Here is a 24868-nt window from a genome sequence, read left to right on the forward strand (position 1 = left end):
AGCATGAACTACAAAATAAAACAGGAAACAGACAAGACCGTGACGACATGCATGACACCGCTCTTCTCATTGTCACAACCAAAACCCTCACCAGCACTCGCCATGATAACCTCGAACAGGTTCTCAATGGTACAAAACCGAGCACCGAAGGTGACATGGTTGTGTACGCTCCGATGACTCAACCAGAGAATACAGACACTTCAGGTAAACAGACCACATCTGGTCCAGAAGAACCTTATTCAGGTTTCGAGTCAAAGACCGAGCCACATTCTGCTAAAGCTAACGCTTTAACACAGCAGAAACGAGGAGATGCACACATCGAGGTCTTCTGCGATTATCAAACGATCTTTGCGCAGGACTCGCATAAAAGGGGGGGTCACAGACCTCCCCCTGGTGCACGTCCCCACTGACCAAAAAGCACCGCCATCTTTGGTACACCAGTACATACTCTTTCTAGCTGCATACGTGGTAAAGCGGATCAGGACCACGAAGGTGGACCCCGCTAACCAGTACCAGCTAGCTTCTTTCTTTGGTAACCGCCAGTCCACCTGGAACCGGTGCCAGTTCGGCTACTTAGACCCACCATCGGTGTCTACCATCCTTCTCCACACAACGATGAGCAACACTGCCGCTCACGGCAATCTCATCCATGTGGATGACTTCCTCATGCGTCACTGCACCTTTGAGGAACATTTAACCGAAACACGACACGTCCTTTATCAACTCCTGGTAGCTGGAACCAAACTTGCTCTCAGCAAAGTTCAGGGGTGCCGCACCAGAGTTGAACACATCGGGCTCATAGGTGGCGCTGATGGGATTGAACCCCAACCAAGGAGAGTTCACGCCATTCAAAACCTCAGAGCCCCGACTAACGTGTCAGGACTTAGGAGCCTCCATGTGGTCTGCAGCCACTCCTCACAGTCCACCAGGGACTGTGCAGTGAGTGCTGGACCCCCCAGAGAACTCCTTAATGAAGACAAGCCCTTGGAGTGGGAAACTCCTGCAGAAACATCTTTCTGGCTCACAAAAGAGAAACTCTGCTCAACATCCTGTCTGGCCCACCTAGACCAGGACACAGAGTCCCTCCTCCAGACAGACTTTCCCACTCATAGTCTCAGTGCTGCCCCAGCGCAGCCACATGACACAGACAAAGTTGTGGCGTACGCTAGCAGACCGCTTAACAGCGTGGAGATACAGATCTCCCACTGCGAGAAAGCCTTCGCCAAGACTCAGACCGTTCCATTCAGTCATCATGATCATGATGAAAATGTCTGTCAGGGCCCGCTTGACATTTATGTCGAGGACTTCCAGCTCCCCCTTGACACGGCCACCACGGCTGCTGTCCTCCGTCTGAACCAAGTGTTCAGTCACTGGAGCCTCCCACCTTCCGTCGACTCAGACAGAAGCCCTCATGTCACCCCCAGTGTCATGGCTGCTCTGTGTGACATTTTGGTAATGGAGACCAACCTCCATTTACCAAACCACTCCCATTCATCTTCCCAGGTTGACCAAGTCAACCACAGCACCACCCACATACTCAGGTATGGCAACAGCAGTGGTACAGATGAAGAGGTGAACCTCCAACAGGTGCTGGTGACCATTCGGTCCACCGTGCACCACCCCACAGGTTTCACTTCCATCAGAAGAATGACTGGTAGAGGAAAAAACCCTTCACTGCACCTTCTGGACCAACCAGAAGAGGGCAGTGCTGTCACGGCCTGCACAGCAGAGCCACTCGATCCATTTACTCCCTTTAATCCATTTAGGGGAGGAGTAAGGTTAACTCCTCCCCTAGCGAGGGGGGAGAACCTCCACCCCAGGAGCAGAGGAGATTTTTATCAGTAGGGTTTAGTGACAACATGCTCAGATCCTATCAGGTGCATGTACTAACCCTGCCACCATCAGAAATCTAACTCTGCCTCCTTAGACAACCTGAGCAGTTTCAAAGCTTGAGTTGAACCGTTCAGGGAAATATAGTCACTGTAAACTCATATCCAGCTCTATTAACACCACTTAGCATGCCTTAGACTCTGTTGAGTATTGTTTAGGAGAAATAACTCCTGTGTGTAGTCGGAGATCTCACAGGAGATCGTAGGGAGATAAGCTCCTCCGTTAGCAGCTTCAGTACAGGTAGAACCACCTTACTTAGCTCCACTAACCCGGGTTGAGCAATTTCTCAAGACTAACACCACCACGGTTATCAACCTTCACAGATACATCTGACATAGTCTCTGCAGTGCTACTTTAACCTCTGTGAACCCACAGAGCCAAGAGTTGTGATTTCTTCAGAACTTAGCCATTATTGAAATAATGTGTACAGTTTGAAGTCTCTGTAGTGAATGTTGGGTTTTGGAAGGGAACACACACGTAGATCTCCACACACCACACTTCACTCTCTCACTCCTACCCGGAGCAGGTGCACCAAGACCCCCCAGACGGCTGGTGGCTCTTGGACGCTTGCTCACTGGTGAACCATCGCCGATGTCGTTGCCCACGCCAGGTGCAACCACCTCCAAATTTTACAGATCAGACTCAATTCCCTGCATCCGGTACCTCCGCTTTTGTAAACTGGTCCACAAACATGTCGCAAGCTAACCTCTATCCTCCGGGAGGTGTGGGAGGAGCCTACTAACTATTTTCTAACCACCTGTTCCCCTTTCCCTTTCCTTTCTTCAACTCTGGTACTTCATTTTCATTCATGTTTGGCAAACTGTACGAAATGAGTATTGTGGTTGTAGGTAGTTAGAAAAGAAGTTAAAAGTCTGCCCAGACTGGTCTCTCTGTCTGCCCAGACATTAGCCTCGCACATGAACTGTATGAACTGTTGGACTGTTGTGGACATGATGTTTTCCAGGACATCCGGACATTCACATGGACTCCACAATCATATGGACTATATGGCCCAGGTTTGCTCCAAAGACTGCAATTAGTATCCCACTCTTCGAAACAAAGGGGGGATGTTGGGCTGAAGATTCCAGTGAACTCCTCCAGAAGTTTCTCTGACTGAGGAGAAACACCAGGGACAATGAACAGGCCATAAAACAGCAGGGGAGCGAGCCAGTTTTACGACCCCCGAGGTTGGTAACCAATGAGGATGGTCGAATCCAACCCAAACACCACAGGGATCCGAAATTCAAGCCTGGGTGAAACTTTTCCAACCAACACTCTCGGCTTCTCAATCTGACCATCGAGGGAGACACAAGTCTCTGCTTGCCTCAGGATGGTATTAGAGAGCACCAAGGCGAAACAAAGAGACAGAACCAACACCAGCCCGCTGGACGTGCAGGACCCAGTTTGGACTACTCCGTCTGTTTCTTCTATTTTTCCCTTTCTTGGGGGATTCTGCAGACCAGAACCATTGTCTCCTCTCCTCCTTCAACTGCCGTGCTGTCCACTCCTGCAGCTGAAGCCAGGCCTCTGAATTCAGGATGTTGAATTCAGACCCGGTAACAACCAGTTACCAGAGCCTCACAGAACCAACCTTCACCAAACCACGGAGGGTGAGAGCTTTTGTCTGGGCAGAATAGTTAGAATGATGTTCTGTTGAAACTGCAATGTGTTTCAATGTGCCGCTCAGAAGGCCGCAGCATCTCATATGTTTGTGTACGCGCGTTCACGCGCACCAACCAAGTCCAGGACTCAGGTTTTACAACTCAGAACCAGAGGTCCAAGTGAGCTCCAGTCCACTGGAAGTTCTGTGTGGAGGAACCAGGGTTCAGAACCGAGTGTCGCCAGAATTCTCTGTCTTTCTCTTGCCTTCACCCTCTCTCATTCTCCCCCTTTCTCCACTAACCCGAGTCTGCGCAGCCCCTGCACTCGTGTTATCTGATCAAGATAAGCTCACACACACAGCTGCATGTAACAACCAAGAGCAGATCTGCCTCGATCGCAAGAGTTCTAACTGCAGGTCCCGACCACCACTTAGGACTCCGGCGCTCGGAACCGGGCCAACGGAACCGCCCGTTCGTTACGCCCTCGGTAGACAGCCTCGCTCCGAGACCGCCCTCAAGCATAACGGACGTCTTGTTTTTCTGGTCGCTGAGCAACTGCCGCGTCCCCAGAAAGAGCCAGTCAAACGCCTCTAGTGGTCGCGTGGGTCATCGCAATCCCTCTTGACATCCACCTGGTGGAAACATCAAGTCATTGCGCTCTCCCTCTGCACGCCGCCGCACGCCCCTAGTGGTCGTCACAGTCACCGCATTGACCCGCCGACGTCTGCCTCCACCTGGTGGACGTTCGAGGTCGTTACACTCTTTCACTCCAGACCATACACACACACACACACACACACACACACACACACACACACACACACACACACACACACACACACACACACACACACACACACACACTCTTTGTACATAGTGTTTGCTGTTTAGTAGATTAGATCTCCGTGTTAGATGTCGTTTGCTCTTTGAATGTGTTGATTTATGAAATGATTTCAGAATTATTTATGAATTAATACACTTTTATTAAGAAACGCCTGTTAGCTGAATTGAACGCTTCTTGGTGATTATTGTGTATTTATTGTTGACAATTCACTGGTTTGTAACAGTCTGTGCTCGGATCTCACACCTTCTATTCTATTTAAGATTGTTATATTTTATGCAGAAATATTAACTAACTTAAATAAACTTTTCACAAATGAGACTGATATTTTGGTATTAGCTATTTCCAATTTATCTGGTGGTGCCCCGATTTATTATTAATACATAAATAACAAATTTATGCAAATTAAAAAAAATTTTTATTAATAAATTATTTTTGATAATTTATTCCTTTTTTTCCTTTTTAAGTAATTACTCAATTACTTTAGGAGTTGTTAATGAGTAAATGACCATCTACTTCCATTAATAATTTAAATTTTTCATAAATTACTTCCAGTGATTTATTACTTTCAGTAATCTATTACTGACAGTAATTTAATGCTAATAACCAACCATAAATCCCAACAGCGGTAATGTATTGTAGCAACCGCAGTAGACTGAGGGTCTTGAGCAATTATTTTGGTTCCATCCGACCGGTACTGGTCCGCGGCCTGGGGGTTGGGGACCACTGTTATAGAAGATGGACTTATTTGATAGCCTTCATGAGGCAGGCAGTCATTACTGAGAGGCAGAGTGGAGCAGCTTGGCGTTACATCAAGTTTAATATCAACATATCAATGGACTAGATATTCGGTGGCTGAAAGAAACTAGCAAGAGGAAGTGTGTGAATCATAATATTGAGAGAAATGATAACAGAAATAAGCCTTAGTCCCTGCAGTGGTTTAGAGAAACTTTGTTTCTGTGCTGAGATCTGAAAAGACACCAGATTAGAAGTGCTGGAATAACTTATTGTTTTCAAGGTGAGTTTGTGTTTGAAATAAACAGAAGTTTCAGCAAAATTTTCAGCTATTCTGGTTGAATAGCAGGTTTGATATTTTTGCAGTAGTTATATTGTACAGTGTGGTCTAAAAGCTGAGTTTAATAACATCAGTTTTGAATGACATGAGAATGTTATTACCTATTACTACAATAACTACTAATAACTGAGTGAAGGGCGTAGCATTTCACTAAAACACACATTCAGCTGCTCACAAGATCCAAAATTAGAATATAGGTGAATTCCATATGAAACACAAAGTGGTAGTTATTTCAGCTTCGATCAGAAATGATCAAATATTGACATATTTTATTGGCAATTGAATGAATGAATGAATGAATGAATGAATGAATGAATGAATGAATGAATCTTTATTTCAATCATACAAACATAAAAGAAAAAGAAAATAAATATTCAGTTGAATAAAACAAAACAACAAACTACTAAATCTACATTAGCATGAACAAAAAGGAGTAGGAAAAAGTAAAAACTTATTGACTCCTACCCATCAAACACTCCTACATCCCTGTCAACAAATCAGGACGAATGTTTTTTAAATGTGATTTAACGCTAGCAGTTGCACATATGTTTACAATAAACTGTGTTACAATTTGAGTCAATATCCTCCTTTTAACAAGCAAACCTTCAAAAAGATTAACTATTGTACCTCTCAAGAATCAGTCCTTTATACCTTTTTATAAACGGAATTATATTTGATATTTGTTTGATCCCAATTCAAAATTTATTCCACAGCTTTACTCCACAGACGGTGACAGTCGTGGGCACTTTATACATCTTGAAATTTAACTAATTTAAATCATAACCATTAACTGTTTCACAACATTTTCTGGATATTCCCTGGTAATAAAGTATTCTTGGTTTTGTACAATACTTGAATGGTTTTGAACTCCACCAGATCAATGAATTTTAAAGTTCTTTCTTGTAGAAATAATGAATTAGTGTGCTCATGAAAACATAGATAGATAGATAGATAGATAGATGGATGGATGGATGGATGGATGGATGGATGGATGGATGGATGGATGGATGGATGGATGGATGGATGGATGGATGGATGGATGGATGGATGGATGGATGGATGGATGGATGGATGGATGGATAGATAGAACTTGTATTGTCCTCCTGATAATTTACATCAAAAATGCACTGCAGAATGAAATTTCGATGCAGGGTCAATGATAGAAAAACACATAAAAAGTACTGGAGATAAAATACTTGAAAACCTCTGAGAAAAACTAATGTGCCTAAAATGCATTGAAAGAATAAATAAGTGAAAATAAGTTAAAACAGAGAATAAATAAGTTCTTGAACCTGGCAGTTTTTCATCGCAGGCTGTGGTTCCTCCGGCCTGAGGGGACAAGAGAAAACAGTCCACGGACAGGGTGAGTGGGGGGTGATCCTCAATGCCCTTGACAGACAATGTTTTTCTGCCAAGTCCCCTATTGGTGGCAGTGAGACCCCAATGATCTTCTCGGCAGCCCATACCACTCTCTGTGTGGATGGACCAGGGGCCTCATTGCGTAGGGTTCCAACTAAAAATGTACTTGCGCCCAAAAGCAGAAAATGATGTGCGCCCCCAAAAATTTGGATTTATAAAACAATGCATACGCACATCTGCTCGCACTTTCCTTTTATAGATCACACTCTAACTGGAAAGTTGCGCAGCTCATCTCCCGCCCTCAACACGCCCACTTTCTACCATAAATGGTCAATGCAAAGTGCCTCGTCAATATTTTTGCATCTCAATCAGCCCGTTGTTCGCCGGCATTTGACGCTAAATCCTGACAGAAAAGACCAAGAAAAGGAATTTTACGGAGAGAGAAATAGTCACGGACGAGGTGGAGGTCAGGAAAATGATATTTGGTGTCACAGTAGTGGACTCACTAATAAAAGAAAATATAAGCGATCGGCAGCGTGTTGTCACCGCTGTAAATAGTGTGAGAGTCACAGAGAGATCAGTGACAGCAGAGGTGGAGAAGAAGAATCTGATGTGAAGGTGGAGGCCAGATGAGAATGACATCATGGGGGGCAGCAGCAGAGCTCACTGCTGGTTGTGACGGCCACCGTGTGCCAGAGTGTCGCAGAGGGAAGGAGACATTTTGGTGGAGACACAGCAGACCGATAAAGTTCAGTTTTATCTGTTTATTAAATTAAATATTTGAACAGGGACTTGTAAAAAGGCTCAGTGGACTTTGTGTTGTATTCTCAAGTCACTAGAGAGTTGGAGGCGGAGGGTGGAGGAGGTCGTCTGTCTGCAGCAGCAGTGCTTCCCGACCATACCGCAAGTGGCTTTTATCAGGATTTACAGCCATAACGTAAAAATATACTACATAACTGTATCATGTATGTATGATAATAAAATAAGCAATATAAAATCTATGATTTCTTTATTTTACATGTAACCCATTGGTAAATCATCTCAATTGCAGTTTTTTTTTGCCTGAGACTTTCCCAGAGACTCACTTTAGTTGTTACTGTGTGGATACAGTTTAGTATATTTGTACGTTATTGCTGTAAATCCCAATAAAAGCAGCTGGAACAGAACAGACATCCCCATCGACAGCCAGTGTGCACTCCCGTGAACGGGAATCAGGTTTTACACAACGCCGGTGCATCCACACTGCAGCTCTACTCATGGCTGTCACCGCACTATTTATGTGCTTACTCTGAAATTAGACTGATTGTTACACACTTTGTCACAATTGATAATCAATCAGTTCTATCCACCGCTCTGTATCATTTGAAGATGAAACTATGACATATGAACATGGTGCTGCTGATTCAGTTTTAAAGTTCCACGAAAGAAACATCTATACCACTGCAGCTTGGATGTTTATGATTACGTGGATCTATAAGTCTGATATTTGAAGATAATAAATGTATGAGATTCCTGTGGGCTCACCACCTGCAGGAAGGTTCTTAATCAGTTCAATGTGATCTGGGTGACGGTGTTCAGACTGTCACCCCCGCCACCCGGAAACTGATAAGCGGAAGAAAATGAATGAATGATTGAAATGTATGAGATGAGTCTGGCTTCAATTCTCCACCTCACAATCAGCCCTATCAGATTCCCCTTGTCTCCAAGATGTGCGTGTGCAAGATTCAAAGTTTGCGTATCAGTACGCACATTCTCCGGCAATGTTTATTTTTTTAGATCACAAAGTTTGTGTGACAAGTGGCGTACGCATCTTTCAGGGCCCATTTTGTCCGTAAGCAACCTTTATAAATGAGGCCCCAGGTGAGGTTGTTAGCCGCAGGCACCCGTAGGAATTTGGTGTGATTCAGCTGTGATTTTCTTCAATTGTCCATGGAATTTGGACAATAACATTCATCACTGTTTGCTAATTTAACAAGCAAATAAAGCAATGAAGAAGCTATACAAGATCACAACATGAGGCTAAAAGCTAGATATATAATGTGTATTGTTTTTTGATATATATATTAAAATAGTAATTACTCAATTACTTTATGAGTTGTTAATGAGTAAATGACCATTTACATCCATTAATAATTAAAAATTTTCATAAATTATTTCCAGTGATTTATTACTTTCAGTAATCTATTACTTACAGTAATTTAATGCTAATAACCAACCATAAATCCCAACACTCCAGACTGTGGGACCTTGATTTCCAAATGATATGCAAAATTTATTTTCCTCTGAAAAAAAGGACTTTGGATCACTGAGCAACAGCCCATTTCTTTTTTCTCCACAGCCCAGGTTAAGGCCAATTCATACTCCATTAGAACAAGAAGAAAGTTTTGCAGTGCAGGGTCCTGCCGAACGAAATGACGTAATTTCCTTCGGCCAGCTCCTTCTGGCCGAACAAATCTTATTTCGGCTGTGCCAACCGTCCTGGCTGAATTATGTAGGTACCGCACTGCCCGAAACTTCTGCATTGCCGCCTGCTGCGCATGCGTGTTCCAGCTCGCTAATGACTATCAGTCATATTTTTATCATATTTAACTTGTAACATCACTACGTATGAGTGCCACAGCTCGTTAAAATGTTGAAGTGCAGTTCCTGTAGTTAAAACCAGACCAACTCGCTCGGACAAAAACTCTCTTTTATTACTGAAACAGTTCAGCGAAATGCCTTTCTGAAAGCACTGGAGGCGAGACATAAACTGTGCTGTTGGAAAGTTAAAACGCCGCTTCACAGACGTGTGGCTGCTGTGAGGGGGCATGGCCTGCGAGTTTCAGGTTCTTATCGGACCATGAACTGTCCTCCCGAAAAAGCTTTTTGTTCAGCAGCTGGCTGACCTCACTGTCGAATTTTCTTCTTGTTCTTATGGGTTCAAAAAGGAAGTATGCAGGGGCCTTAAGACACTTCTGATGTTGTCTCTTGTTCAGGAGAGGCTTGACACGAGGAATGCCACATTTGTATCCCATGTCTAGGATTGGTCTGTGTGTCGTGGCTCTTCATGCGCTGACTCCAGCCTCAGTCCACTCCTTGTGAAGCTCCCCCAAATTCTTGAATGCATTTTGCTTGTCAACCCTCTCAAGGCTGCGGTCCCTTTTGCTGGTGTTCCTTTTCCTACCACACTTTCTCCTTCCACTCAACTTTCTATGAAAATGCTTGGATACAGAACTATGTGAACAACCAGCTTCTTTAGCAATGACCTTTTGTGCCTTACCTTCCTTGTGGAGGGTGTCAATGACTGTCTTCTGGACATCTGTCAAGTCAGCAGTCTTCCCCATGATTGTGTAGCCTACTGACCCAGACTGAGACCATTTAAGGGCTCAGGAAACCTTTTTAGACGTTTTGAGTTAATTAGCTGATTAGGGTGTGACACCATGACTTTCCAAAATGAAACTTTTCCACAATATTCAAATTTTCTGAGACACTGAATTTTAGGTTTTCACTATCTGTAAGCCATAGTCATCAACATTTCAAGAAATAAAGGCTTGAAATATTTCACGCTATGTGTCATGAGCCTATATCATATATGGGTTTGACTTTCTGAAATGAGTGACAAGCAATGTTGAACATTTTTATGATATTCAGATATTTTGAGATGTACCTGTAGTATGTGGAATAGCAGTCACCATGCTGGCTTTAGTTTTATTATAAAAACTAAGCCTATTTCTTGGCATTGGAAAGTTTTCCTCTAAACCTGAACCTGAACCATTTCAGACAGTATTTCCTGAGTGTAGCACTGTAAATTGTAGATTTGTGTTTTGGCCTGCTTGATTGTGTGGGAAGAGGTGTGTAACAGTCTCACACATGAAGGGCGGAGTGAAAAGTGGCACAGCTACAATAAAGCCTGATTGCTAGAAGCAGATAGTTATGAGTGCCAGAGAGTGGGATCCATTATGTTGGAAATGAAACATTGTAAAAGAAACATAAGACTTCCTTCAGGGGATGATAGCCTCCTGAAGGGGTCTCAGATTAGATCTCACAGGTGCACTTGGGAGAGGAGCAGCTCATCAAACCTTCTTAGGAAAGAATATTAGTCCTTATATTAGTCACCAAATCCTATAAAGAGGATTTGGTGAGGCCGGGTGCGGGAGGGCAACATGCGGGGGGCCCGGAGGGTGACGTCTCTGCTTTTTGCAGATGATGTTGTTCTTCTGGCATCATCACATGAGGGCCTCCAGCATTCACTGGAACGGTTCACTGCCTAATGTAAAGTGGTTGGAATGAGTATCAGCACTTCTAAATTTGAGTTCACCGTCCTCTCTCGGAAAAGGGTGGCATGCCCTTTCCAGGTAGGGGCGGTGGAGCGTCCCGAGGTGGAGGAGTTTTAAGTATCTCAGGGTCTCATTCACGAGTGATGGGAGGAGGGATCGTGAGATCGGCCACAGGTTCAGACAGGCGGCTGCAGTTATGCAGTCACTGTACCAGACAGTTGTGCTGAAGAGAAGCTGAGCTATAAAGCAATGGTCTCTGTTTACCAGTTGGTCTGCATCCCTACCCTCAGCTATGGTCCTGAACTGTGGGTCGTAACCAAAACAATGGGATTAGGGATACAAGCACGTTTTTTTCCGCAGGGTGGCCAGCGCCACGCTTCGTGATAAAGTGAAGAGCTCACCATCAGGAATGACTCAAAGAGGAGCCGCGACTGCTCCAAATTCAGAGGAGCCAGTTGAGGTGGTTCATCTAAGCTTCAGAAAGAGTCAAGCAGGAAAGTGAAGCTGTAAATCTGTGGAGGCGGTTAACTTTGTGCTATGAATAAGCATCAACATACCTCATTTTCGGTGCCACCAAGATGAGGTAACGAAGACTAGAAATATCACTTTCAGGGCAAGTTTTGGAGAAGCAGAGACGCTCAAAACAGCATGTATTGCGGAAGTAGAATCTTTCGGCATGAAGCCCGCTGACCCGTTAAAATTCCATAAATTAGCCACCTCATTTTGTAAGCCGCAGGGTTCCACGCTTGTGAAAAAAGCAGTGGCTTATAGTCTAGAAATTACGGTACTTAGTTTTGAGGATTTCTGTCAAAACTATGATTTGGCTGAAGAAGACTTTTTCCGATATTTACAAATACATTACTTTTTTTTGTAAAAGAAAATAAGACTCATGGACTTAAAGAAAATTCATCTATAATTCAAATATTTAATGAAGCATATGAATCTAAAACCCCAAAAGGCATTTTGGGGAAATTATACAAAAGTTTTATGTCCAACAATAACAATTCAACAGATTATATTACACTGTGCTGGGAGAAAGAAGCCAATAAAGTAATTTCGAATGACGTATAGCTACAACGAACCAGAAATCAAAATGGTGTGGTTCAGAGGTGTCCTGCTGGAATAAGTGTGGAACGGTTTCTGCAGACTGCTTTCATATATTCTGGGCTTGCCCAAATGGAAAGAAATTCTGGAAGGAGGTAGAACGACTAATATCAGGAACCCTGGGTATCGCATTAGATGTCTCTTTCATATCGATGTACTGAGGAAATCTCCCGAAGGGTTTGAGCAAGGGAGACATGCCTTATGAGGATCATTATGGTTGCGAGCAAAAAGGCAAGAACAAATGACTGGCTGCAGAAGGACCCGCCCACCATGAAACTGCTTAAAAACATAATAAACCTGATTCACAGGGTGGATATTTGGACTTTTACTATACGACTACAAAAAGAAAAAGGAAAGGAATACTGGGAAAAATGAGATAGCATCCAAACCTTTTAAGGACTGTGTATATTACATTGTATTTTCTAGGGTTTTACAAGGGTCTAACTTTTAAGAGTTAGACAGAAGTATCAAAACTGTAATCCAAAAGCAAGTAGATTCTAAAGCAGAGAAGATAACACAAGAGAAAACATGAGAGACTGGGGATGTCATGACACAAGGTACAAAGAAGATCCTGCACAGAAACAGTTGCTTGAAGACTGTAAAATAATCACAAGAATGCGTTTGATTGTAGGCGGTAAATCTTCAATGAACGAGGTGAACTTATTGACAGATACATTACCACTGGACAAGTTGGGAGTTGTATGAAGTTTCCTTGCATTTGACTTCTGCTGACAATCCAGCTTTATGAAAATGTGACTTAAAAGCAGTCTGGTTGATAATTGGGCCGTTTCAGCTCTTTCGATTACAAGCAGGCACGATCAGGTTCCAGAAGAATCTCAGAGGGAAGAAATACTCCACTCGTGAAAATTAAGTTTGAAATTGTAGGCAAAAGACCACAGGATGAGAAGAATGTTTAACTGAGTGTGTGTTGGCCCGGGAGCAGTTTAAAAAAGAAATTGCAGATAGCTCCACAGTTAAACCACCTTCAGGGTCCACAAAAGCCCTGAGATGGTGTATATCTGCAGGTGTAGAAGCTGATGAAGGCCTGAGCAGCTTAGGTATTGGCTTTAAAGCAGTTTGATTACATGCAATTTAAATATGAAGGTCCCAGATCCAGGACTCATGAGAAGATAGAAGTTTCGGGCTGCCACAATCTTCATGCTCTGAACGTCAGTTGAGCATTTCTGCTGAGATCCAGTTCATTTAGAAAGCAGAAGCTCAAACACAGTTGTATTTTAACCCCATTTCCATTTTCCTTCCTCTCCCAGCTGCTTGCGGTGGGTTGATCAGGAACGTCACTGTGGGTCGGATCGTCTCACCTGGTTTTCCAACCAACTACAGCAACAACCTGACGTGCCACTGGATGCTGGAGGCCCCTGAAGGGCAGAGACTGCACATTCATTTTGAGAAGGTGGCGCTGGCTGAGGATGATGATCGGTAAACTTTCCACAGACATGAAATCCAACAGAAAATAATTTTTTGTTTAATTTTTTCCCCAAAAGAAAGCGTACAGCACAAAAGTACAATCGACAAATGTAACTGTAACCCACATGCATACAGAGCAGGGTTACTAAATCTGTCAAATTGAAGTGTAGTCTCACGCCGGAACAGAGGGTGGGGCACCTACCCTGGTTCTTAGTGTGAGAGTGCATTGCATGATCTCTAATTATTCCGGCAGACTTGATCCTGGAAGTTCACTCTGAACAAGCTCAAGACTCCCTCGTACGAAACACTGTTTAAAACTCAAATCCATGAATGACATCCTCATATTATCACTAATAAGTTGTTTGTCAGAAATTGATCTTTACCCGTGAAAGTGAACACGAGGAGCCGCATCTGTCTTACTCACCTCTCGTGGTGAGCGCCAGTAAGCCAGGCCCAGCCATAGATATAAAGCACTAGATGCCTCGCGACGCCACCTGTGGCGTGCCTCACCGTCCGCCAGTTTTTGTGAAAATCGAAATGCCCTCGTTTTGTGCAGCTTATGGGTGCAGAAACAGGTGTTCATTGGAGACAAGGAACCGAGGCATCACTTTTCACAAGTAAGTTGTGTATTTATGCTGATTTAATTGATAATTCATTGGTAGCCATGTCTTGTTGTGTTTGCACAGTACACATTCACATGATTCAGTACATAGTGAACAGGCTCGTTCAATATCTCTATACCTGCTTGACAGGGCCCAGCAACCAAAAGAATGGTTTTCATGAAAAATATATCGATACTTGGAGCCTCTGACTCCAGCTTTAATCGAGCCATTTCAAGCATAAAAAAAACTTGATTGAGACTGACTGTCGCACTGGCTAAAAAAGCCTTTGTTTTGGTAGTGATAGTGATAACTGGCAAGCTGAACCTTGGCCAGGACACAAGACGTGTTAGATGTTTTCATAAAGATAAGGGCATAATTCATGTACTTAAAACTATGAAAAGGTTACTTTGAAAAACTCAAGCTTAATGTCCAGCTGTCCAACAAGTAATTTGCTCGTCGACCCAGGCTTAATTAGTGCTTTTGTGTTATTGCACAGAAAGTGTTACTGATTATCATAAAGTAAGAGAGCGAGCAAACAAGAGGTATGTCTGCCAGAACTGATTTCCCTGCTATTTGACATGTATTTGCATTGAATGTATGTAATTCTAAGTAATAAATGTCATTGTTTATATAATTTCTTGACACAGCCTGTGTTGCAAGTATTTCAAAGTAACAAAATCAACTCGTTATGTAATATTGATAATCTTTCATGTAACTAAGACCAGACATCATTGATATTTAGCTTCTCTGACTTTCTCAAGGCACTTTTTGTGGGGTTGGTTGGTAGGAAAAAAGAGAAGGAGATACGATTGGCCAATCTTTCCTTGATTTTCATATCATTTTGTGTGAGTGTGTGTGTGTGTGTGTGTGTGTCGGGGGCGTGTGTGTGTGTGTGGGGGGGGGGGTGTGTGGGGGGGGGGGGGTGTGGGGGGGGGGGGGGGTGGGGGGTTCCTTTGACACTCAATTAAATTATTTTATTTTTCCCAGCTTTATTAGTCTTACGATTTTTTAAGACTTTTTTTCCCCCTCCCAATAATTCCTCCATGAGGTTTTGATGGGATACAGCTTTTCCTCAGCTTTACAATGAGGTATTATTTGTGTTAATACGTGGTCTAGCAAGCGAGCTACAATTTTTTTTTGTGGATTTTCTAGCCTGGGATCTTTATGTTTATCACAAGCGGTAGGACCTCCCCAAGGTGGCGGCGCTGCAGACACGTCCCGTCAACAGGCGCTGACAGGCCGGGCGGCATTCAGGGGTACGTCCTAATTGTCCCTCCTAACTCCTTATCTATCGACTTTACCTTAACCCCGTGGATGATGTCACGGGGCATCACAGGTGAGAGAGGCAGCCATATACTCTTAGATATGCCTATCCATTGCGGGCCACCAGAAGCCTTTCCGAGCCACGAAGAGGATTCTTCTAGCTCCTGGATGACAGAAAATGGGTGTGGTGTGGATCCAGTGAATCACAAAAAAACAGTTGGCGGACACTCCACCCAGCACCACCAGACCTTCATCGGTTGTTCTTTACCCTCTTCTTGACCTCCCATGTGGCTGCCTCCACAAAAAACAGGTGGTGGGAAGATTGTGTCAGGAGCACCGAGGTCGGTTGAAGGGTTGTACAGTTGCGAGAGGGCATCTGGTTTGATATTCAGAGGTCTCAAGCGCAGAACCTGGAGGGTCACAGCCCTGAATGTTTTCCATGTCTCCCTGCTTTAACACACCTCCTGATAGTTCATCACCACATTCAGCCCAAAGCCAGATAACGAGCCACTCCTTGCAATCAGCCGTGTTGAAGCAGGGAGACATGCAGGGCTAGGGCCCTCCAGGATCTGTGTTTGGGACCCCAATCTTAGAACCAGGGCAATAAGACAGTGTAAATTTGAAGCAGTTAAAGAACACAGCCCACCTGGCCTGCTTAGAGTTCAGTGTCCTTGCCGTGTGCAAGTACTTTAGTTTCTTATGGTTGGTCCAGACTTGCACCAGGAGCTCTGGTATTACTTCACACAATTGTGTTTCAGCAGAATGTCAATAAACCCTGTCATTATTTTAATCACACCCTTGATCTTGTTCTCACAATAGACATTGATGAATAGAACAGTTTTTCCTCACATCCATCTGCTGTCAGATCACTTCCTGATATAGTTTGAAATTACAATAACTGGATTTACAGAACCTGGGGAGAAATTTAAATATAGGAGATGTCTGTCAGACAATGCTGTGACCAAATTTAATCCATCAATTTTAACTTTAATTCCAGCTGTGGATTCAGTGTAAAACAGTTGTCTTAGCATTAGCATTACCCGCATTTAGGTTGATTTTGTTCAGGTTGTTGTTTGTAGATGAAGCAGCAGCCCCACTTTACTCCACACTTGATTCTATTGATCCTCTGAAGATAAAAGAACAACTTAGAGGAGGATAGCTTCATGGTAGAACCAACAACTGCCAACCTTAAGGATTCAGCACGCCAACAGAAAATAAGAGTAAATCAATTAAAAGTGTTTTGTACTGCCGGGACAGATTTATTGATCGATAAAAAAGCCTTTTGCAAAATTTGAACTACCTATTTTCCCACTAAAACAAGAAAACCCCTCAATTTCTCTTCAGCACTATAGCCAGGCTAACAAAAAGGCACAGCTCTGTCCAACCTCATATCCCTTGAGGATTGGTTAGGCCACATTTTCTAGGCCCCTCTCCATGTGGAGCAAGCAGTGCTGTCCCTAAAGTCGTTCAGGGTGCTGCCGGGTGATGTTGTCGTCACAGGTGCATGCATGCAGGACTGAAACTGCGGTAGCCAGTGTCATCTTACACCTTCCATTTTCACCCCGTTCCCATCGCGCCGGGACTTGGAAGATTCAGTGGTTTTAGGATGTGGACTTGTCCTTTGAGCCTGCGCAATGGAGCTTTTAGGTGGAGTGCAGTGTGCATGATACAGACCCCACCCTTTAAACCCTTTGTTCATCTGTCATCGCCTAGCAAGCTGGGATGGTGACAGCAAGTTTCTTGGTTTGCAGGTTTGAAATGCAAGTTTGCCTTCTCCTAGCCTTTGCCTGCAGGGGCACTATCTACTAGTTAGCAGGTGGTTGAGTTGGTGAGTATCAGACCATAACCATATGCCGGTTGGCCATGCACACTGCATCTCTAGGGCCTCAACCTGCTGAGATGATCAATCACAGTTTAGCCTTGGGCCACATGGTACCCAGTTCCCATGGTGTGCCGTGAAGAGGCACTGTGAGAGTCTTGACCTGTAGTGTTGTAAAACCAGTAGAGAAGGACTCACGCACTCGGCCCTCCTTTTTTAGATGGCGGCTGCAGCTGGAAGTGGAGCAAAAAACTACTCTAGGTTATGCTACAGCACTACAAACTACAGGTCCTGTGTTAATAAAACACCACACCACAAGCACAACAATCAATCAATCAATCTGTCAATCTTTATTGCAGATTCTTGGGTCCATATAAAAATTTAAAAAAATTGTTCAAAACTGTGAACACTATTAAAAAAAAAAAAACAGCAAACACACAACAACAAATTAAAGCTGCAAACAGCCTTGCAGTCTGGCCGGTCGGGGTTGGTCCAAACATGGCCTCTGGCCCCTTTCAATATTGATAAAATTACACTTTTGAAGGTTTTAAGAAAGTATTTTATATTGAAGAAATCTGGGTCTTTTGTGTTGAAAGCCAGCTAAACTGTAATCTAGCTAATCCCTAAATATACATTTTTGAGGTTATAGGTGTCATTTTTAATAAATAAAAAAAGACTTTTATTTTGAAAGCCAGTTCACCCCTAGCCTAGGTAATCACTTAATCTGCTGTTAAGACTTTTTATCGTTATTTTAATAAACAACTTTAATTTTGAAGGAGTTTGGCCTTTTGTTTTGAAAGCCAGTGCACTCTTAGCCAAGCTAAGCATGTAATAGCCATTTTGACATCCTCGTTGCCATCTTGATAAAAAAAAAAGACTTTTATTTTGAAGGAGTTTGGGGCTTTTACTTAGAAAGTCAGGACATCCAGGTTAAGTGGTCACAGTTTGATTGACATGGTATTCTGTCATACTTGTGACATGATGTGAATGATGCAACACTGATGGATGCAGCTGCAGTTGGTGATGTCATCTTGAGTGGAGAAGAGGACCGATTTTATCCACATATGTTGGAAACAACTCCTAAGAATCCACAGTTTTCTGTGACATTTTTTCATAAAATGTGTTATCTTTCAGTCTATGTGGGTTTCAAAGCAGTCAGACATAAACTTTAGACACGTGCTAGTTTGTCACAGACGCGCGATTTTCCTCCATATAACCTATTGTAAATGTTGCTTGAAATCCCAGGAAGACAAAAGATGGCAGCATTTTTTCATTTGTCAACAACATGTTTAATCAAATTATCCCCACATGTTATCTCATCTTGTTCAACAGGTTCTTGTCTATGGAATCACAGGAGTGCCAAAATTAAAAGGAAATAAATGTAGAACTATAAAAAGAATCAATAATACAAAAACTATACAAAGGTAGTCATATTCTTTTTCTATCTTGTCTTTGCTTATTCCATTTTGTCAATGCTTCCCCTGTTTTGTCTTTGTCGTTTCCATTTGTTTTTTGTCATTGCATTTACTCGATGAGTCAAGCCGTCTGGAAAAGACAAAAGCAATACAAAGCAAATCAGCAAGGGCTGTCTTTCTGTTCAGACGAGTCGATACAGTGCAGTGAGGCAGGCGCAGATCCGTGCACCCCAGCAGTCCTGGATTTACGCCCTTTAAAGTAGAATGTGTGTTTGTACAGCATTTGTCTTTAGTAACAGGTTAAGCTCCACAGGCCTTTCAGGTTGCTGTTAATAAAAACCCAAGCTTTGATCCAGGTGTTTCAATAAGCTACAGGCCACTATTCAACCTTCGCTTTATTTCCAAAATTCTAGAAAAAGTTATTTCAGTCACTATGTGACCATTTATGTACAAACAACTTGTTTGAGTCTTTCCAGTCAGGTTTTAGATTCATCATAGCACAGAGACACTCTGGTCAAAGTTACTAATGATCTTCTCATGGCCTCAGAAATAGAGCTGGTCCTGGTCAGTGATGAGAGTAACGCGTTACTAATTAACGCGTTACTCTCATATGACCACTGTTAGATTAATTTTATCCATATTCTCTAGATTCTGCATGTTCCACAAATGTGGCTGACTATGGAAACAACAGATCTGAGATAGTTACGAATTAACACAATTATTTATTAAACAAAGACATTCTCACCCCATGGTCAGCTGCACAGGTCACGGCCGTGCTCCCCCCAACTTAAGGATGGGAAAGAGAGAGATTCTACCCAAACATTGGCCGTTTTCAAATTGTTAGAGCGCCAGTGTGTACTCGCCTACCTCATGAGTAACTACTTGCAAGGCGTCCTCGGAAGTGCGGAAATGCAACTTTATGAGGACGTATCGGCGTTAATGGAGAATTGGAACACGAGTACTTGATGACGCGGTGGCTGTCATGGCTGGATGATGGACCCTGAAGCTGAGGAGGAGGAGGAGGAGGAGGAGGAAGCTGTTGCCTCTCTGGTTCAGCAGGAAGGTGATTTGTACATGATATTTTATATGATGATCTAAACTTTAGAACATTATTGTAAAATAGTACCTTTTCTGTCACATACATGCTGTGTATATTACAGTGTATTGCACAGTGTATTGTACCGTGTATAGTACAATGTACAGTACTGTGTATAGTACTGTATAGTACTATACACAGTACTGTATAAAGTACAGTGTATAGTTCTGTGTATAGTACAGTGTTACTATTACTTCTGGCCTCCTATACAGCCTTTATTTTACTATTCATCTCCTTGGAGTTCAGTAATAATAAAAGCAGCTGATCAGAAATGTCCTACTAATACAAACAATTATTTTACTGTTTTACAGAAGATCCCTGATGTTTATTAAAGAATTAACCAGCTTTTCACATTCCTGCTGCTTGTTGTCACCCTTCTGGTCATGCCATTAATATGTACTATATTCCATTTGTCTAATATACATCCTACAGTTAAGAATTCCAATCATTAGCTGTAATAATTTCTCTTTAGAATGAATACATAAATGGCTTATACTGTGTGAGAGTAAATACATAAATACACACATGGCTTATTCTGTCGAGCAAAGGAAGATATCAAGCAGAAGATAAAGGAAACTTTATTCAATTAACTTCAGCAGAACCTACAACAGTAAAAATACAAGTTAGAAACATTATGTACATAGAAAGATTGCATTGTTTTTAAAAATTCTAAAGTTCTTTCTTTTATTTCCCAGGAACCACTGCAGTGATACACAGGTCAATAATGTTCCTATCCTGGACACTCTCTCTCCTGGAGGTGTTGTGACTCCAGCTTCAGGGTTTCCAGGAAGCATCGTTATGTTGACACTTATGGTCCTGCTGGTCATCAGGCATTCTGCTGTACTGCTGATTGATGGTGTCACGTTCTAATTCTTCCTCCTGCAGAGCCACAACACATCTGTTACCTAAACAGAAAACCTTTCCCCTCTATCATAGTGTAGTTATTTGTGATGCCAAAGGAGGATTATTGATAGTTGAATTGAGTTACATTTTGTCATTCTAAACATGCATATTATAGACTTTTAACCACAGGTATATGCAGGGAAGAGTCTACCTGGCTGACATGTTTCAGCTGCACCTGTAGTCTTCCTCAGGCCAGTCACCTGATGAAGACCGACACGTCATCACAACCAGATGACGCTCTGAGGAAGACTACAGGTGCAGCTGAAACATTTCAGCAAGGTAGAATCTTTCCTGCATCTACCTGTCGTTAGAAAAGAGTCTCTAATATACACTCACCTGCCACTTTAAAAGGTACATCTTGTTAGTACCGGGTTGGACCACCTTTTTGCCTTCCAAACTGCCTTAATCCTTCGTGGCATAAATTCAACAAGGTACTGGAAACATTCCTCAGAGAGTTTGGTCCATGTTGACATGATAGCATCACGCAGTTGCTGCAGATTTGTCGGCTGCACATCCATGATGTGAATCTCCCGTTCCACCACATCCCAAAGGTTCTCTATTGGATTGAGATCTGGTGACTGTGGAGGCCGTTTGAGTCCAGTGAACTCCTTGTCATGTTCAAGAAACCAGTCTGAGATGATTGGAGCTCTATGACATGGCGTGTTATCCTGCTGGAAGTAGCCATCAGAAGATGGGTACACTGTGGTCATAAAGGGATGGACATGGTCAGCAACAATACTGAGGGAGGCTGTGCCGTTGACACAATGCTTAATTGGTACTAAGGGGCCCAAAGTGTGCCAAGAGAATATCCCCCACACCATTACACCACCACCACCAGCCTGAACCGTTGATACAAGGCAGGATGGATCCATGCTTTCATGTTGTTGACGCCAAATTCTGACCCGACCATCCGAATGTCACAGCAGAAATCGAGACTCATCAGACCAGGCAACGTTTTTCTAATCTTCTATTGTCCAATTTTGGTGAGCCTGTGCGAATTGTAGCCTCAGTTTCCTGTTCTTAGCTGACAGGAGTGGCACCCGGTGTGGTCTTCTGCCGCTGTAGCCCATCCGCCTCAAGGTTCCACGTGTTGTGTGTTCAGAGATGCTCTTTTGCATACCTCGGTTGTATGAGTGGTTATTTGAGTTACTGTTGTCGTTATCAGCTCGAACCAGTCTGGCCATTCTCCTCTGACCTCTGGCATCAACAAGGCATTTGTGCCCAGAGAACTGCTGCTCACTGGATATTTTCTCTTTTTCGGACCATTCTCAGTAAACCCTCGAGATGGTTGTGCGTGAAAATCCCTGTAGATCACTAGTTTCTGAAATACTCGGACCAGCCCGTCTGGCACCAACAACCATGCCACGTTCAAAGTCACTTAAATCACCTTTCTTCCTCATTCTGATGCTCGGTTTGAACTGCAGCAGATCATCTTGACCATGTCTACATGCCTAAATGCATTGAGTTGCTGCCATGTGATTGGCTGATTAGAAATTTGCGTTGACGAGCATTTGGACAGGTGTTCCTAATAAAGTGGCCAGTAAGTGTATGAGGCTTAATGATGTGTACATTGGCAACTGGGGATCTGTGCAGGATGCCCTTGTCCTGCATAGATCCTCCATGTACCAGCAAGCACTGGTACCAGCTGGGTACTTTCTGCTGGGTAACAGAGGAAGTACTATATCCATGCCTGCAGCGCACAGTTGTTATTATAGCACTCAGTGACGTGCAGTCAGGGGAGGCAGGTGAGGCAGTGCCTCACCTGCCATCATGGAAAGAAAAAAAATGTAAAAAGAAAAAAAAATTATTAAATTGTTATATGTATCCAGTGATTATACTATAAAGTTATTTTCCATTTAACTTCACCAGTTTTAGATCATTTTTATTCAAAATCGCTGAATTTTCACATTTACCGTTCAAATACTGAGAAGAGACCTGCGGTGAGGCAGCAGCCAGCTGAGCCTCACCATGGATTGCTATCTCTCTGTATGTCGCTGTTAAAATGTTCAAACACTTTTGCTATATGAATAATATTATAAATTTCCATAGTTTAGTTAACTGAGGTATATAATGTACAGTGTATTTTGTCAACAACTGTATGTGTTTAACGTGTTTCTTGTGCTGAGCAATCATAAAACGGCTGCGAAAACGCACTGGGTGAGGCACGCAGTTCTCCTGCCTCATGGTAGTGGGGCGCTAGTGATCCCAGGGATCCTTCTTGCGACTCTTCGGCTGCAGAATAAGTGACAACAAGCTACAGTTAGCAAGTCAAGTGCAGCGGCAGCGATCGTTTATTTTTTCCTCTCGCCTGGACTTACTTTTAACATGGAGGATTACATATCTAAAATAAAACAGTTTTCTAAACTTCTATAAACAAGTTATCGATGCTTTTGTTCAGAAGGAGCGGCGCATGGACTTCATTTATAAGTAAAGGTTCTTACCTTGCGGCCTAAGGATTGGAACAGTACTTGGTCTCCCACTGGTGACGTTTCACAAGTACACGAGAGCACAAGTATGGACAAGTATGGGTATTGGAAAACAGCCAACGACTTTTGAATCAGAGAGGCGGACTTCCTTCCATCTCTGTGTACCGCCTCCTGTGACCACTTCCTGTGTTACACTCTGCACCAATCATAATGGACTCTGTTCTTTGAGGCGGGCTCAAGTTTGCTGTCACTTCCTTGTTTACACATCAACAGGCTGTTGTCTGAGTATCAGAGTAACTACATGGTACGAAATGGAGGGAAAAACACATGGGAGGATGCAATCCTATTGTCTCTAACAGTGAAGCTAAAATGGCAGACGACATTGAAGAACTCAAGTTGAAATAATCCAACACCACTTTTTTCAGTAACGAGTAATCTAACCTGTTACTATTTCCAAACCAGTAATCAGATTAAAGTTACTTGTCCTAGTCACAGTGCGTTACTACTGTAGCGTCCAGCAGGACGAGTTTTTTGTCTGCAAAGCCACTTTATTATTAAAGAGAACCAGCAGCTCCTCCATTCTCCTCCAAACTCAATCAATGAAAGACTTTATTTGTCCATGGGAGGGGACAATTAAAGTCGCATAGAGTCAGCAGTGCAAATAAATAAAGAATTAGTGCAACAACAGACTACAACTACATTTCTGGGTAAATAAATACGAGTAATAGTAAAAATCGGATTTAAAAAACGTGAGTCAGATATAAATACAACAAAGAATGAAAGTCAAAGGTTAAATATGTATCAGCATGTGCAGGAGGCAGGGATCAGCAGAGTTTTTGGCTAAACCGGTAGTCATTTTTATGTTCAGACGATGGTGGGTGTTGTTGGCAGCTGCTGAAAGTAACTAAAAAAGTATTGTATAACCCAACTTAGTTACTTTTAAAAACAAGTAATCGGTGAAATAACAAAGTTACTTTTGAAAGGACCAACTCGTAATCAGTAATTGGATTCGTTTTTTAAAGTAACTGTGGCAACACTGGTCCTGGTCCTGTTCTGGTATCTCTTCTGCATTAGATACTATGATCATCCTATTACAGAGACTAGAACATATCATCAGGGTTAAAGGTTCAGCAATAAACTGGTTTAATCATCTTTATCAGAAAAGTTCCACTTCGTTCATATTAATGACTCTTCAGCTCAGACTAAAGTTAAACATGGAGTTCCACAGAGTTCTGTTTTGGGAACTATACTGTCTTAGGAACTATCTCTACAGAAACTACTGTATGTGTTTACTGTAGGGATAGTATCAGGAAACACTCCATTAACTTCCACTGCTGTGCAGACAAATCACAAGTCTATAGATCAGTGAAACCAGATGATACTGATCAACTTGTTAAAGCCTGTCTTAAGAGCTGCTGACTGAGAAAAGTGACCCTCCAAGGTCTGCCTCCACCTGGTGGACGTCCGTGGTCATTACAACTATTCACCCTCATCACTCCTGACCACACACACACACACACACACACACACACACACACACACACACACACACACACACACGCTTTGTGCATAGTGTTTGCTGTTTAGTAGATTAGATCTCCGTGTTAGATGACGTTTGCTACTTGGATGTGTTGATTTATGAGATGATTTCAGAATTGTTTGTGAATTAATACATTTTTGTTAATAAACGCCTGTTAGCTGTACTGACCGATTCCTGGTGATTATTGTGTATTTATTGTTGACAATTCACTGGTTTGTAACAGTCACTTTTCATTTAAGATTGTTATATTTTT

General features: G+C 42.7%; 1 protein-coding gene across 1 annotated transcript in view; it reads left to right on the top strand.

Moving 5' to 3' along the window:
• Positions 1–309: 309 nt before the first annotated feature.
• The window catches only part of LOC308107732 (seizure protein 6 homolog), a gene marked incomplete at both ends in the record, with an annotated part of 135965 nt that continues 111406 nt past the window's right edge, over positions 310–24868 (top strand). Inside the window, 2 exons of the mRNA XM_080460220.1 lie at positions 310–1627; positions 13395–13563. Coding sequence (XP_080316346.1) covers positions 310–1627; positions 13395–13563 — 1487 coding nt within the window. The remainder of the gene's footprint in view (positions 1628–13394; positions 13564–24868) is intronic.

This window comes from Lipophrys pholis (genome assembly GCF_963383615.2).
Source record: "Lipophrys pholis genome assembly, chromosome: 3".
Lineage (NCBI taxonomy): Eukaryota > Metazoa > Chordata > Actinopteri > Blenniiformes > Blenniidae > Lipophrys > Lipophrys pholis.